This window comes from Lepidochelys kempii, chromosome 3, assembly GCF_965140285.1.
Source record: "Lepidochelys kempii isolate rLepKem1 chromosome 3, rLepKem1.hap1, whole genome shotgun sequence".
In the NCBI taxonomy this organism is placed as follows: domain Eukaryota; kingdom Metazoa; phylum Chordata; order Testudines; family Cheloniidae; genus Lepidochelys; species Lepidochelys kempii.
The window spans coordinates 186,911,246-186,928,820 of NC_136382.1; the positions used below are offsets into that span (position 1 = coordinate 186,911,246).

Genomic DNA, 17,575 nt, shown 5'->3' on the forward strand with positions numbered 1-17,575 from the left:
CACCAGAGGAATATAAAAAGGCAAATATAGTACCTGTGTATAAAAAGGAGAATAAGGACAACCCAGGGAATTATAAACCAGTGGTTTTAACTTCTGTACCCATAAAGATAATAGAGCAAATAAACAAACAATCAATTTGTAAACATCTAGAAGAGAATATGGTGATAGGTAACTGTCAACATAATTTGTCAAGAACAAATCACGTCAAACCAACCTAATATTCTTCGACAGGGTAACAATGCTTGTGGATAGGATGGAAGCAGTAGATGTGATATAGCTTGACTTAGTAAGGCTTTTGATACTGTCTCACATAACTTTCTCATGAGAAAACTAGAGATATATAGTTTAGATGACCCTACTATAAGATGGGTGCACAACTGGTTAGAAAAATCATACTAAGAGTAGTTATCAATGGTTCACAGTCAAGCTGGAAGGACATATCAAGTAGAGTCACACAGGGATCTGTCCTGGGTCCAATTCTATTCAATATCTTCATAAATTATTTGGATAACGGCAGAGAGAGTACACCTGTAAAGTTTGAGTATAATACCAAGATGGGAAGGATTGCAAGTGTTTTGGAGGACAGGATTAGAATTTAAAACGATCTTGACAAACTGGAAACATGGGCTGAAATAAACAGGATGAAATTCAATAAGGACAAATGCAAAGTACTACACTTAGGAAAGAATACTCAATTACAAAAATAAATAATGGGAAATGACTACCTATGAAGGAGTACTGCTGTAAAGGATCTAGGAGTTATAGTGGATCACAAATTAAATATGAGTCAACAATGTAATACTGTTGCAAAAAAAGTAAATATTCTGGGATGTATTAGGAGGAGTGTCGGTAAGCAAGACATTAGAAGTAATTCTTCCACTCTACTCAGCACTGATAAGACCTCAAAGGGAGTACTGTGTCCAGTTCTGGACACCGCACTTTGGGAGAAAATGTGGACAAATTGGAGAAAGTCCAGAGAAGAGCAACAAAAATGATTAAGGGTCTAGAAAACATTACCTACAAGGAAAGACTGAAAAAGAGGAAGTTACTCACCTTGTGCAGTAACGATAGTTCTTCGAGATGTGTCCCACGATGGGTGCTCCATGGTACGTGTGCTTGTGTCCTTGTGCTGCTGATCAGAGAACTTTGGTAGTGTCCGTTAGGCTCATGCATGAGGTTAGCCAGCGCGCACGGGCTTACCCTCCTCAGTTTCTTCTTTACCACAGAGTCATTGACAAGAACTCCGAAGTAGAGGGGAGAAAGGTGGGTTGTGGAGCACCCGTAGGACACACATCTCAAAGAACCATTGTTACTGCACAAGGTGAGTACCTTCCTCTTCTTTTTTGAGTTGTGTCTGTATGAGTGCTCTATGGTAGGTGACTCCCAAGCAATATCCCTACTCGTGGGCTGGGACTTTGGGGCAGAGTCAGTTACAGATGACAGCACTGCGGCGCTGAAGTTGGCACTGGAGGCAGAATCCCCAGTGATCGTACAATTTTGTGCAAAAGTGTGGACTAATGGCCATGTCTCTGCTCTACAGATCTCTTGAAGAAGGCAACAGATTAGGAGATTGACCTCATGGAGCGTGTTCAAATAGAGTCTGGAGGAGTTGTCTAATGCAATTCGAGACCCACTTAGAGAGCCTTTTGGCTGATATTGCTGAGTCCTTGGACCTTTCCGCAATGGAAATGAAAAGTGTACGGGACTTCCTCAAGGCCTTTGTTCTATCCAGGTACAAAGCCAGGGCTCTCCTGACATCTACGGTATGTAATATAGCCTCCCTGTTGTCTTGGTGAGGCCTGGGGTAGAAGATTAGAATGTGAATCAATTGATACATGTGAAATGGAGAGGTTACCTTAGCGATAAATTTTAGATGTGTCCTGAGCATAACCTTGTCCAGAAAAAATATTGTGTAGGGGGGATATGCCATCAAAGCTGCTCTCTCTCCTATTCTCCTGGACGAGGTAATTGCCAAAAGGAAGATCACCTCCATTGATAGGTACACCAGCAAACAGGTGGCCATGGGTTTGAAAGGCAGTCTAGTCAACCCTTTTGGTACCAGGTTTAGGTCCCCCGTAGGAGCAGGAAGTCGAGATTGTGCGAAAAGGTTCACCATATCCTTGAGGAACCGATTAGTGGTTGGGTGTGACAGCATTGAGCATCTCTCAATAGGTTGGTGGAAAGCTGTTATGTGAACTCAGAGAGCTTAGAGATAGACTATGCATTTACCTTAAAGAAATCGGGCCTAAGATATATGGAAGAATCACGGATGTTGGGGAGATTTGCTGGACAGAATACAAAGTCTGAAACGTGCACCATTTCTGCAGGTAAGCGCGTCAAGTCGAGGACTTTCTGCTGTGCAACAGAACCTCTTGTACCTCTCTTGAACAGGAGTTTTCTATATGTTGGAACCAAGCAGGAGCCATGCCTTGAGGCAGACAATCCCAAGTGGGGATTTAGGGTGCATTTTCTGTCCTGCAAGGAGGTGCAGTATGGCTGGGAGAGAGATCAGCAGGCATGTCACAAGCTGTGACAAGTAGGGAAACCAGGTCTTTCTGGGCCAAGTAGGAACAATCAGAATGACATGGGTTCCATCTCTTTTTATTTCCAGCAGGACATTCACAAGTAGGGAAAATGGAGGAAAGACAAAGAGAAGGTCCTTCTCCCAGGGGATGAGGAGGGCCTCGCCCAGGGAACGTTGACCCATCCCCACTCTGGAGCAGTAGCATGGGCATTTCTTATTCAGGTGAGTGTTGAACAGGTCTGTGGACTGTGTCCATCATAAGCTGAATATGTCATGAAGCACAATCAGGTCTATCTCCCAATCATGGTTGTATGGGAATTTGCAACTGAGATTTCCACTATCAAGTTTTGTGTTCAGGCAATGTAACATTGTGGGAGATGCACCAGTTGCATAGCCTGATCACCTCGGTGCATATGGAGGGTGATCTGGCTCTCCCCTGACTATTGTATGTAGGCTATGTTGTCTGTTAGGATCTTCATGTGTGATCCTCTGATCAGCTGGAGGAAATGGGTGCAGGCGTTCCTGACCATTCTTAGCTTGAGAAGATTGATGTGAAGGGACAGCTCCATGGGTGACCACTTGTGTTGTGAGGCCATTTAGATGTGCAACCCACCATATCAGTGATGTGTTGGTGGTGAGCAGCAATGACAGCGAGGTTTGGGAAAAGGGGATCCCTTTGCAAATGTTGGTAGGGCTCTTCCTTCAGTCTAAGGAGTTTTTGACCCTGCTGGGTGGTGACAGGGATTTGTCCAGCCTGTCCCTGTTTGTAGACCAAGCTGAACCACATTTGGAGGCATCACATGTGAAACCTGGCATGTGGTATTACCGTTGTGCTTGCTGCCATGTGCCCCAGGAGTTGGAGGCAGAGTCTGACTAATATTTTTAGGCTGCTTTGAACAGCATCTCGAAGTGTGGCTAATGAAAGAAATTAGTGCTGAGAAAAGAGTTCTCTGGCCTGTAACGAGTCAAAGTCAGCCTCTATGAATTCCAGGCACTGCACCAGAGTGAGAGCTGACATCTGGATTTTGATCTGTAGACTCAGCTCTATAAATCAGTGGATAGTTGCTTTGGTGACTCGGTGAGCCTCCTGGAGAGATTAGGCTCTGAGGAGGCAATCATTGAGGTAAAGGTAAATCTTTATCCCTTGACACCGTGAGTGGCTATCACCCAGAGAACCTTGGACAATAATCTCAAGGCCGACAATAGCCTGAAGGGAAGCACTCTGTATCCGTAGTGGTCTTGTCCCTGGATAAATCTGAGAAATCGTCTGTGAGCCAGTAGGATAGAGATGATCGAGGACCGAAAACCAGTCTCCCTGTTCCAATCCTGGAATGATTGTTGATAAAGTGACCATTTTGAATTTTTGAGCCTGGACAAACTCTTTGAGAGCTCCGAGGTCTAGTATGGGTCTCCAACCTCCCTTCCTCTTCTGTATTAGGAAATAAAGAGAGTAGAACCCTCCTCCTTGTAGATGTTGAGGTACTGGTTCTGTTGCTCCTAACTGGAGGAGACTATTGACTTCTTGTCATAGAACCATAGAATATCAAGGTTGGAAGGGACCTCAGGAGATCATCTAGTCCAACCCCCTGCTCAAAGCAGGACCAATCCCCAATTTTTGCCCCAGATTTGTAAATCGCCCCCTCAAGGATTGAACTCACAACCCTGGGTTTAGCAGGCCAATGCTCAAACCACTGAGCTATCCTCCCGCACCTGAGCTATCCCTCCCCCATTGTTCTAAACTCATGAGAAGGATCCCTGAAGAGGGACAAGGAAGGGTGTTGTGGAGGGGGTAGGGAACTGAAATAGATGGAGTACTCAGTTCAAATGATTTCTAGGACCCATCAGTCCAATGTTATGCGTTTCCAGGCACTGCGGAATACTGCCACTCGGTGATCAAATGGGTGTGAAGCATTGGTCGGCTGTATCAGTTGGTGGGAGTGGTCCAGTGGCGCTTCGACCCGCCTGTCAAAACTGGTGTTTGGACATAGAGGGCTGGGACAATGAAGATTGCAAGCCAGATAGTTTCTGCTTGGGGAATTTTGCTTTCTTCCTTTGCAGTTTGTATTGTCACTGAGGTTGATATTGGGATGTATATGGTCTACGCTGGGACTCGGGACTAAATTGTCTCCTTTGTCCCAGCGTGTAGATACCCAACGACTGGAATGTAACCCACGAATCCTTCAGGGTATGAAGGGAAGCGTCAGTCTTCTCTGCAAAGAGCTTTGTGGCCTCAAAGGGGAGGTCCTCAACAGTAGACTGCAGGATTTCAGGAAATCTGACAGATGGAGCCATGATGTTCATTACATCACCACTGCCATGGAAATTAAGCTAGCTACTTTGTCAGCAACGTTGAGGGCTGATTGCAGCTTTGTCCTTGCCACTACTTGTCCCACCTGTATAATGGCCTTAAATTGGTCACAGTGTGACTCTAGCACCAACTCAGTAAAGTCATTCAACTTTGAATAGTTAATATAATCGTATTTCACTGTGAAGGCCTGATAGTTGGTGATACGGAAATGGAATGTAGCCAAGAGTACACCTTCCTACCAAAAAGGTCCAGGCGCTTTCAATCCCAGTCTTGTGGAGTAGCCCTCGACTCATGTCATCAGCCGCATGAGTTGACGGCATCCACCATGATGGAGTTGGGTGGTAGGTGGGAGAAAAAGAATTCAGATTCCTTCATGGGTCATAGTACTTTTTGTCTGCTCACTTGCACGTCAGTCCTACTATCACCGGGATTTGCCATATTGTTCTTGCTGGGTCTAAAATAGTCTCATTAATCAGGAGGGCAATCTTGGAGGAGGACGAGGAGTGGGGGATGTCAAAGAGCTGATGGTGGGTGTCCTTGACTTCCTTCAATGGTATCTTAAGGGTGTCCACCATCCTCTTTGCCACTTCCTGGAAGAGATGAAAGTGGTCTGCCAGATATGGTGGGGAAGGCATAACAGTCAGGAAAGGAGGAAGATATGGTCCTCAGTGTCACCTCTTCCCCAGTATCATCCTCCTGTTTCTCCAGGATGTCTTGGAGGTTCCAAAGCTCTGGAAGCCGCGGCTGAAGGGGTATGCCTTGAGGGATCCCAGACGAGGCTTGGAGCTCGAGAGACATGTTGGCGGTATGCTTCCCACGGGTCCCAATAAGACCACGGGGATAGTGGTGGCATAGAGCGTGGTGGCAGTGCCCATGGGTGGCTGTACCATGATTTCGGTGGTGGGAACATCTGCAGGTATGGGCCTTGCTTGTACTGAGCACCATATGAAGCCTGAGAGGAGTACTGGGATGTTCTTTCCTCCAGCACACTGTCTGAACTTTTGCTAGAGAGTTGGGGATTGAGGCATGGCAGCGGTGACAATTCCCATGCCAAGCAGAGGCTCAGTGCAGAGGTTGCAGTACCAAGAAGCAGGGATCCCAGTACATCTGATATACGGAGGTTGCTGGAGTGGAAGAATTCTGTTGGTATTGACTGCCCCAGTGTTGCGTGTCAGAGGCGGACAGGGGTCTTGTCCATACGACCTGCTCTGGTGCCGGGTGAGGCATTGATGATAGTACTGATAATGATTCGCGTATTGGGGGTGCCTTTTTAGTGGAGTGCTTACTCCTGTCTCTCGGTGCCGATGACTCAGTGCCCGTGCCCATCAGGTCCGTGGACATGTCAACAGTACCGACTGCTGTTGGTCTCTGTGAGCCATGAGTTCTGGACTAAGATGGTCTTGGTGTCCAAGAAACCGAACAAGATGGAGAATGCCTATGGAGATCTCAGGGCTCACTTTTGGGGACTTCTGGCTCTCCTCTAAGATGACTTCTAGGAGGGGTCAGCAGTCTGTTTCTTCGATCCACACCCCTTAGATGGCTGTGGAGAAGATTCACATCTATCCAGGCACTTGCAGCACAAGTTCTGCGTGGGTCTGAAAGCAGCCTCCATTAAAATAATCTTCTGCCTGAGCAGTCTGTCCTTATGGGAATGTGGCCAGATTTGCTGGCAGAGACTACACTTTTTCTGGATGTGGCCCTCCCCAAGGCGACAAATGCACTTAAGAGTCCTTGTCTGTAATCGGAATTGCCTCCTTGCAAGTGAGGCGCTTCTTGAAAGCTGGTGAACCGGGTATACCCAATGGGGGAGTGGGGGGGAAGGATCCCTGGAAGGGAAAAAAAAAGCAGGAAAATGAAGTTTTGGGGGGAGTTTTGTTTTTGTTTTTTTTTTTTTAATTTTTGGTGGGATAAAATAAGAGGGAAAAGAACAATAAACTATACTATATTAACAAAATAACTATATAAAAGTGAATAAAGCAAAATCCATCTCTAATAAGGGGCAGTTGAGAAGTAACTGAGGAGGCTTAGCCCGCGTGTGCTCACTAGCCTCATGGCGCAGCACGAGGGGAGACCAACAGCGCATGTGTGGGCCTAATGAACACTACTACTGAAGTTCTACAATCAGCAGTGGGGAGACACAAACAAACCTACCATGGAGCACCCACAGGGACACTACTCAAAGAAAAAATTGGGTTTGTTTAGTTTGGGAAGAGAAGTCTTGGGGCATGTGATAAGTCTTCTAGTATATAAAAGGTTGTCATAAAGAGAAGGGTGATAAATTGTTCTCCTTATCCACTGAGGACAACACAAAAAGTAATCGCCATTGCTGCAATTTAAGCCCATTAAAGGTTAGACATCAGGAAAAGCTTCCTAACTGTAAGGATAGTTAAGCATTGGAACAAATTATCTATGGTATCTCAGTCATTGGAGGTTTTAAGGAACAGCACAGATGGCCAAACGTACCAACCCTCCAAGCAGCATATCACAATCTTCAGAAGTTCGAGAGCTGGGGCTGAAGCCCCAAGACACCCCCCCACACACACACACACACTTCATTCTGCCAGAGGCAATGCGAGGGGGAGGCATATGGTATCACATGCCCCTCCCCCAAGATTTTTGCCAGGGTTTGCTGGCTAGGTCACATGGTGCTGCCAGCCCCATCCCTGCACAGCAGCTGCTGGATCTGGCAAGTTGGGAGCTGTGGCCGTGCGGAGAGGCAGCGGCAAACAGCTAGGAGCTGCAGGAAGAGCTGCTGCCTCTCCCCGCAAAGCTAAAGCGACAGCCCCTCCCTGCAGCTCCCAGGTGTTTGCCGATGCCTCTCCACACGGAGCTAACACCTGGGAGCTGCAGGGAGGGGCCGCTGACGATAAGAGGTGGGGCATAATTCAAGCTGTTGGGGGTGCCGAACCTTCAAATTATGCCCCTTCACTCTCAGCAGGCACCAGACGTCTCTGGCAGAAGCCCCTAGCACCATCACCGGGCAGAAGCCCCAAGTCTCTCCCCCTCTCAGTCTGGTAGACAGAGAATGGGAAAGGAGTGGGGGGTTCCACAAGCCATACTTTAACTGTAAAAGAGTATGCTGCAGTTTGGCCACCCCTGGGTTAGACAAATACCTCTCAGGAATGGTCTAGATAATACTGACTCCTGCCTCAGTGCAGCAGACTAGAGTATATGATCTATCAAGATCCCACCAAGTCCTACACTACTATGATTCTGTGATGGAAAAAACTATTCAGTATGAAAAAAATGTTTTTATTCAAGTACCACCTTTAGAAGAAATGTGATTTACTCTCACTCTTATAAAATAAAGCCTTCTCAATTAATGTTCTCTAATGCAATCGTTTAATGTTAATGTCAAATAGATTTGCCTTGTTTTTGACTAAACAAAATTATTCTTCTTTCCTTAATATTCCAGCAAAAATAAAAATCACTTGGATATCAGGTAGTACAAAAGTAACAAATACCTCTTGAATGTGGGCAGCAACAGCTGCTCTTGTATCAAAATCTAAACCTTGGATTCTTTCAATGAATTCTTCTTTTTTCTGACACTAAAAGAAATACATTAACCACAATTATTTATCGTATCTCCTTAGTATATCCTGAGAGCTAAAAGCTGACGAAAAAATAATTATCAGCTGTCCAATCCCCTAACTGGCTAGTACAGATTGAATGTAATTATAGCAAAATATTGTAGTTTCTGCTTGACTTTTAATATTAGTGAACTGACACTATATTCACTTTGAAAAAAATTGATGAAGGGGGCTTCTTAAAATTAACTTATTTCTTGCTCAGATTCTATGATGATGTTTACTTCATAAATACCTTTTTTTAGTACTCAAACAACCAATCTCCCTGAACTGTTTTTTACACTATTCAACTGAAACCAGCTGTACAGTATACTGTACTTTTCTAATTAACTTTGACCCAATCAAAAATAGCGTATTTAGAAAAGTTTAGCATAGTTTAAAAAAAACCCACAACTTTCATGGATAAAGTGGTCATTAATTTAATGAACTATCATAGGTATGATCTTTAATCAAATTGGATAGTTACAAGCTAATCATGTTATAGGCCCTGATCCTGCAAAAAGACTTAAATACCATTTTAGCTTTACACAGACAAGAAGTTATGTTATTTTCAGATCACGAGACATGGATCATGTGATGATGTTTTCTAATAATTTTATTTTCAGTAGGTCAGTGTAGATTTCATTTAATCTGATTGAAGGGGATCAGCAAAGTAGAAGAAAGATTTATATGCACATGAATAGTGCAACTAACCATATACACACAGATCAGCAGGCGCACAAGTCATTGCTGGATTGGTGCCACAGTGAGTAAATGTTACTCAACTGAGCCCTCTCAGACTAAATTCAATCTACACTAGCCTTTTGGTATAATAAACATAAAATTTAGGGCTATCGATTAATCGCACTTAACTCGCACAATTAACATAAAACAATTAATCGCAGTTTTAATCGCATTGTTAAACAATAGAATCCCAATTGAAATGTATTAAATATTTTTGGATGTTCTTATACAATTTCAAATATATTGATTTCAACTACAACACAGAATACAAAGTGTATAGTGCTCACTTTATATTATTTTTTATCACAGATATTTGCACTATAAAAATGATAAACAAAACAGATAGTATTTTTCAGTTCACCTCATACAAGTACTGTGCTGCAATCTCTTTATCATGAAAGTACAACTTACAAATGTAGGCATTTTTTGTTACATAACTGCACTCAAAAACAACACTGTGTAAAAATTTAGAGCCTACAAGTCCACTCGATCCTACTTCTTGTTCAGCCAACCGTTAAGACAAACAAGTTTCTTTACATTTACAGGAGATAATGCTGCCTGCTTCTTATTTACACTGTCATCTGAAAGTGAGAATAGGGGTTCGCATGGCAATTGCAAGGTAATTACATGCCAGATACTAAAGATTCGTATGTCCCTTCATGCTTCAGCCACCATTCCAGAGGACATGCTTCCATGCTGATGATGCTTGTTAAAAAAAATAACGTGTTAATTAAATCAAGACTGAATTCCTTTGGAGAGAATTGTATGCTTCCTACTCTGTTTTACCCACATTCTGTCATATATTTCATGTTACGTTTCATCCCAACACCCAGCACTCGACCCAAGGTTTAAGAATCTGAAGTGCCTTCCAAAATCTGAAAGGGACGAGGTGTGGAACATGCTTTCAGAAGTCTTAAAAGAGCAAGAATACGACGCAGAAACTACAGAACCCGAACCACCAAAAAACAAAATCAATCTTCTGCTGGTGGCATCTGACTCAGATGATGAAAATCAACATGCATTGGTCTGCACTGTTTTGAATCGTTATCGAGCAGAACCTGTCATCAGCATGGACATTTGTCCTCTAGAATGGTGGGTGAAGCATGAAGGGACATATGAATCTTTAATATCTTGCAACGGCGGCTATGATAGTGCCATATGAATGCCTGTTTTCACTTTCAGGTGACACTGTAAACAAGAAGCAGGCAGCATTATTGCCCGCAAATGTAAACAAACTTGTTGGTCTGAGCGATTGGCTGAACAAGAAGAAGGACTGAGTGGACTTGTAGGCTTTAAAGATGTATTTTTTTTTAAGTTTTGAACGCAGGTATGTTTGTACATAATTCTACATTTGTAAGTTCATCTTTCATGATAAAGAGATTGCACTAAAGAGATTGTAGAATTGAAAAATACTATTTCTTTTGTTTTTTTACAGTTCAAATATTTGTAATCAAAAATAATATAAAGTGAGCACTGTACACTTTGTATTCTGTGTTGTAACTGAAATCAATATATTTGCAAATGTAGAAAACATTCAAAAATATTTAAATAAATGGTATTCTATTATTGTTTCACACCATTAATTGCACCACTAATCACAATTTTTTTAATTGCTTGATATCCCTAATAAAATTGTATAACAGATCATCATCATATGATCCATGTCTTCTAATCTGAAAATGACTCTCTCAGCTTCACCTTGATACTTTATGATATCTGTACCAGATAATTAACTGATACTAATTTAGTTCAGCTTTACCTTTTCAGTTCATGTCAGACTTTCAAACCCTGGCCTTTATTTATGCAGGTACAAATAATTACAGTAACTCCTCACTTAAAGTCATCCCGGTTAGCATTGTTACATTGCTGATCAATTAGAAAACATGCTCATTTAAAGTTGTGCAATGCTCCCTTATAACATTGTTTGGCAGCTGCCTGCTTTGTCCACTGCTTGCAAAAAGAGCAGCCTGTTGGAGCTAGCTGGTGGAGGCTTGGAAACCAGGGTTGGCCGGCAGCCCCTCTATCAGCTCCCTGCTCCCCTAAGTTCCCTGTGCAGCAGCCGCCCAGCAGGCTATCAATTGCCAGCAGTTCAGCTGTCCCTCCCCTAACTGCCATGTGCTGCTCCTGCCCTTGTCTCGGAGCTGCTCCAAAGAGCTTCCTGCTTGCGGGGCGGGGAGGGGGGGGCGGAGGCTAATGTCAGGGTGTCCCCCTCCCCTCACTCCTGCTCCCCCATCTCCACAGGGGAGGGGACAAGACAGGGCTCAGAATGGAGGGAGCTTGCTGGCAGCAGCTACTGTATCAACTCGCTTATCTGCTTAAAAAGGCAGTGTACCTAGAGTGGGGTAAGCCTACTTAAAGCGGCAATGCACGTCTCTCTCTCTCTCTCTCTCTCTCTCTCTCACACACACACACACACACACACACACACAGTCTCTGTCTCTCTCTGCCATGCTGTCTCCCCTCCTTCCATTCCTGCTGCCTTGCTAATGTAGCCTCACACTCTACAACAATGTGTTAACAATTGAGGGCTCAGCCAAGTCCTAGTTCATCATTTAGCCGTTAGGCATTCCCTGGGAAATATGCCCCCCTCTGACTTCACCAGGCATTCCCTGGGAAATATGCCCCCCTCTGACTTCACCACCTCAACCAAGCTTCACAATCATCATTCCTGTGTACAGTATTGTTTGTTTAAAATTTATATTGTGTGCGCATATGTATCTATCTATATATAAAATATAGTTTTTTGTCTGGCGAAAAAAATTTCCCTGGAACCTAACCCCCCATTTATATTAATTCTTATGGAGAAACTGGATTCTCTTAACATCGTTTTGCCTAAAGTAGCATTTTTCAGCAACATAACTACAACGTTAAGCGAGGAGTTACTGTATGAGCACAATTTAGAACGTGTAGCAAAGATAATTGACAATTTTAAGGCGCCAATCCTGATTAGTGGGTTACAATGCCAAAATGGAGGCCTGGTTAGAGCTACAGTGAAAAGGTGGGACTTTATTTCATAGATACCAAAACAAACATCAAGTGACTGTTATCCTATGAAAATGCGTTATTCCATTACTATTATATCTTAAATATACAACAGAATTTCACCTACATCTTATTTTGCTCATTACATTATACTTTGCCAGTCAATGTCCTGTCATATCCACACCAGTTTGGTAAACCCAGACCTTGCCTGTAATTCTAATGTGCACATTAAAGGTCAGTTTCGTTTCCATTATTTATTTAAGGCTACCACTCTGAATGCCTTATTCCCACTGGTGAACAATTACTCGTGCAAATAATCCCATTGAAATCAATTAGATAAATTCATGGAGAATAGGTCTATCAATGGTCATTAGCCAGGATGGGAAGGGATGGTGTCCCTAGCCTCTGCTTGCCAGAAGCTGGGAATGATATTTACCTGTTCTGTTCATTCCCTCTGAAGCACCTGGCACTGGTGACTCTTGGAAGATTTGGTTTGACTCAGTATGCTCGTTCTTATGTTCTCATGAGATTAATTGTGTAAGTAAATATTTATCAATAGGACTAAAGGGTTCATAATTTGGCCCTAAGATTGATAAAGATACACACTTTCTATGATTTGCAATAGAAACTTTGATTATAGGGAATGCATAAGGGAGTTCAGTTATTTAGTTTCAATTGAACTTAAATCAAGCACACAAATAGGCAGCCTAGATGCAAATATTTTCTTTTAAAAGAATATTTTATAATGCTTTTTCTTCAAAAGTAAAATAATTCTTTGATAGTTTGAATGACCCTCTTAAACAGAATTTATGAAAGGGGGAAATATAATGCACTTTTAACTTTAGAACACCAAGAAAACTAAATAAAACAAATTAACATTAATAAAACAACGAGAAATGCTAAAAATTAAGGTTGCTCAAACAATATTAACTCATTCATGTTGTTTGTGTGTCATATTAAGCATTCCAATTTTGCTTACTAAATGTAAACCTTAATACATTAAGACAAAGATACTTTGTTATTTATTTATACTATAAAATATACAGAATTTGCAATGTCACCATCTTAATATTGTTAAAGCAATCTTAAAACTGTTGGAATTTCCTGATTTGAGTTAATGCTGTATTAAAAAACAAATTGGGGGGATGAGGAGAGGAGAGGATATGTTTGCATCAGGAAACAACCATTAAAAATGTGTAATACAACAACAGCATGTAAAGAAACATATTTAAATACTTACCTGAACTGCACAGCCAAGTAAGAGTAAAAGTAGTTTTTTAATTTCTTCAGTGCCTGGCTCTAAAATAAAATAAATTATTGTGGGTGCAAGTAACTGTTCAGATAGGGTTTCAAATCTGATCTTTCTTTATGAAAAGCTCTTTTACTGAATTGCACATTTTATTTATCACCATTATCTTTATACAATTGAGCATTTTGGCTTAGTTCAGAATAATAACAAAGATGATGAGGGAATGTATCTCAAAGCTTTCAGCTCCTTGTTCCTTTGTCTTTTAAAATAGTAACTTTCAGCACACACACACACTTGATTACTCACAAGTAGTTTCAAAAATAAGAGGAGGTTACTTACTGTAACTGGAGATCCTTTGAGATGTATGGTCCCTATTTGGACTCCAGACATGACTGCGAATGCGCACCACGTGCCAGAGCTGTTTGTAGTAGTGTCTGTTGATCCACACATGCATAGGCCATGCGGTGTGTCCGAGGCTTTAAGAGGCTGTGCAGGTCTATACCACTACAGGTCCCTCTTACCAGCATGCAATGGATCCCGCAACAGAGGGGACTGAAGGCGGGTATTGGAATCCAAATAGGGACGGACCACACATCTTGAAGAAACTTCAATTACAATAAGTAATCTCCTCTTCTTCTTTGAGTGATGGTCCCTATATGGATTCCAGATGTGGGTGAGCAGCAAGCAGTGTTCAGCCTGGAGATGGGTGGAAGGACTCACAAGAAGTTACAGTCTGTAGGACGGCACAGCCGACTGTTACATCCACCACCGCTGCTGCAGCAATGGCACAGCGAGTGGTAAAGGTGTGGACAGAGGCCCACGTGTCCGCCTTACAAATGTCCTGCCATGGCATGTCCACGAGGAAGGCACACGTGGCAGCACACGCCTGTGTGAAGTGGGCCATTGACTCCCGGAGGCGGAGGAATGTGAGAGAGGGTATTCCTCAATGCAATGGGAGATCCATTAAGAGGGGCACTGGGAGAAGAGGGCATGGCCCCGGCAGTGTTCTGTGATGGCAAGGAAGAGCCTGGGTGAGACGTGGGTCCACTGGAGATAAAAGGTCAGTGCCCGGCAGACATTGAGAGAATGCAGCGTTTTCCCTTTGGGGGAGATGTGCAGTTTGGGGTAGAAGATCGGAAGGTGGATGCACTGGCTGAGGTAGAATGGAGAGGCCAGCTTGGGGAGAAATTTGGGGTGCAGGCACAGGGAGACTTTGTCTTTGTGGAAGACAGTAAAGGGTGGGTCGGCCATCATGGCCGCTAGCTCGCTCACCTGTCTTGCCGAGGTGATGGCCACCAAGAAGATCATCTTCACAGAGAGGTGGGCGAGAGAGCAAGTTGCGAGAGGTCTGAAGGCAGCTTAGTGAGGGCAGAGAGAACGAGATTCAGGTCCAAAGAATGGGTAGGATTCCACACTGACAGAAAGGCATTGAGTAGGCTACGCAGGAAGAGGGTGGTGGTCAGGTGAGTGAAGACCAAGAAGCTGTCCACGGGGAGGAGGAAGGCACTCAGCATCGCCAGGTGGACGCAGATGGAAGAGGTGGCAAGGCCTGAGAAGGTACTCCAGGAGGATGGGAATGGAGATGGAGTCCAGAGGGTAGTGGTGGCGGTGCACCCAGGTGGTGAAGTGTCGCAGTTTTGCTTGGTAGACTGCTGTCTGCTGTGTGTGAGGATGTTGTGCATGGGTATCGAATGTGCATTGGTATGGAACATGCTTTGCCTACACATGAACCCCATCCAAATACCAACACATAAGTGGGAACAGCTTTCGGTTGGAGTGCCACAGGCAACCTTACACCTGTGTGAAGAGATCCAGGAGGAGGGGAAGGCAGATCAGGGTGTGAGCAGAGAGGTGGAGGACATCAGTGAAACAATACTGGCAAGGCCAGGAGGGGGCTACCTGAATGACCATCATGCAGTCCTGCCACACCTCGCTCAGGACTTGCGGGAGCAGGGGAATGGGCGGAAAGGCATAGCATAGTTCGGTGGTTCAGTGCAAGAGAAGGACGTCACCCTGTGATCCTGGCCCGAGGGTTCCTTTGGAACAGAAAAGGGGAAGTTTCTGGTTTGCAGCAGTCACAAAGAGGTGATATGCATAGAAGGACCTGCTGAGTGTGTCCACCAGGTACCCAGGAGATGCATGCATGGAGGGTGAACCCATGCCTGAGGCACCAGTTCTAGAGGAAAATGGCCTCTGCACAGAGGGAGAAGGACCAGGCACTGCCTTGCTTGTTGATATACATAACTGCTGTCATGTTGTCAGACAGCAGCTGAATGTGCCGGGATCTGATGAGGGACAGGAACACCCAACAGGAAAGGCGGGCAGCCCGCAATTCCAGAATGTTGATGTACATCCACACCTCTCGCGGAATCCAGTGGCCCTGTGCCATATGGCCCTCCAAATGAGCGTCTCCCCAAGCAAGGGAGGCATCCGTGGTAAGAGTGGTGTGAGCAGTGGGAGGAACGAACAGAGTGCTGACCAAGATTTTGGACGTGTTGGTCCACCATGTGTGGGAAGCCAGGATGGAGGAACTGGGTGGGAAGCAGGACCAGTTTGTTCAAAAGGTCCAACTGCAGCATGCAGATTGACCGGAGCCACAGTTGTAGGCAGCGCATATGCAGGCTGGCATGAGGTGTTATGGAGATGCAGGCCGCCATGCAGCCCAGGAGGGAAAGGCACTGGTAGATAGTGCATATGCAGTTTGCAGCGTAGCTGCGTGATGAAAAAGGTAAGGGTAGCAAAACAGTCCGTTGGGAGGAAGACTCGACCCACGAGAAAATACAGACATGCCCTTATAAACGTGAACATACAGGTAGGTGTGCCCTTGTCCTCGCTGATACAGATGCCCAGGCCAGCAAGGAGAGCCCAGAGGGTCTGGATAGTGGAGAGGAGATAAAGGTGCACGACGGCACAACAAGGAGCCACTCATCCAGGAAACACGGAGTGGCCAAAACAACTCATGTGGGCTGCGGTGACAGCAAAGACCTTTGCAAACACGTGGGGAGCAGTGGTGATACCAAAGGGAAGGACCCAAACCTGGTAATGAGAATGTCCCGCCATGAAACGAAGGAACTTCCAATGAGCTGGGTGGATGTCAACATGGAAATAAGCATCCTTCATATCAAGAGCCGTGAACCAGGCTCGAAGGAGAAGGCATGGGCAAATGAGAGGGAGCGTGACCATGTTCAGCAACTGAAGGTCCAGAAGCACGCGACGGCCATTCCCCTTCTTCAGCATAAGGAAATAGGGGGAATAGAACCCACGGTCACAGTAATGACGAGAAACTCATTCTATGGTGTCCTTCCGGAGGAGGCTGTGGTGGGAAGGATTCCCATGGCCACCAAGGGGTGGACGATGAGGGAAAATGAGAGGAATTCTATCAAGTACCCCGGTGGATGATGTCCAGAACCCATCAATAATCTTGCCCAAATTTTGGGTGAGCCAGGCAAGATGACCCACAAAAACGATCTGGGTCACTGTGGGAGAGGTAGGAGGAGGTTCGCAGGTCTCAAGGGAGGAGTCAAAATGGCTGTTTGGACAGATGGTGTGAGGGAACCGAGGCAGCAGAAGTGCCAGCGGCGAAATTAGTCAACAGTGTGCCCTTGTTGCCAAGAAGGCTAACGGCATTTTGGGCTGTATAAGTAGGAGCATTGCCAGCAGATCAAGGGACGTGATCACTCCCTCTATTCAGCATTGGTGAGGCCTCATCTGGAGTATGGTGTCCAGTTTGGAGTCCCGCACTACAAGAAGGATGTGGATAAATTGGAAAATGTCCAGCGGAGAGCAACAAAAACGATTAGGGGACTGGAGCATATGACTTATGAGGAGAAGCTGAGGGAACTGGGATTATTTAGTCTGCAGAAGAGAAGAATGAGGGGGGATTTGATAGCTGCTTTCAACTACCTGAAAGGGGGTTCCAAAGAGGATGGATCTAGACTGTTGTCAGTGGTAGCTGATGACAGAACAAGGAGTAATGGTCTCAAATTGCAATGGGGGAGGTTTAGGTTGGATATTAGGAAAAACTTTTTCACTAGGAGGGTGGTGAAGCACTGGAATGGGTTACCTAGGGCGGTAGTGGAATCTCCTTCCTTAGAGGTTTTTAAGGTCAGGCTTGACAAAGCCCTGGCTGGGATGATTTAGTTGGGGATTGGTCCTGCTTTGAGCAGGGGGGTGGACTAGATAACCTCCTGAGGTCCCTTCCA

General features: G+C 44.6%; 1 protein-coding gene across 9 annotated transcripts in view; it reads right to left on the reverse strand.

Annotated features, from left to right (window-relative positions):
- CCDC88A (coiled-coil and HOOK domain protein 88A) overlaps positions 1-17,575 on the reverse strand; it is a 359,905-nt gene that overhangs the window by 225,518 nt on the left and 116,812 nt on the right. For 8 of the 9 annotated variants that reach the window (XM_073339323.2, XM_073339320.2, XM_073339322.2 and 5 more), the window contains 2 exons: positions 13,365-13,423; positions 8,297-8,380 (listed from right to left, as the gene is read on the reverse strand). The exons of the other annotated variant lie outside the window; for it this stretch is intronic. In XM_073339323.2, the coding sequence (XP_073195424.1) occupies positions 8,297-8,380; positions 13,365-13,423 (143 nt within the window). The remainder of the gene's footprint in view (positions 1-8,296; positions 8,381-13,364; positions 13,424-17,575) is intronic. 9 annotated transcript variants of the gene reach the window in all.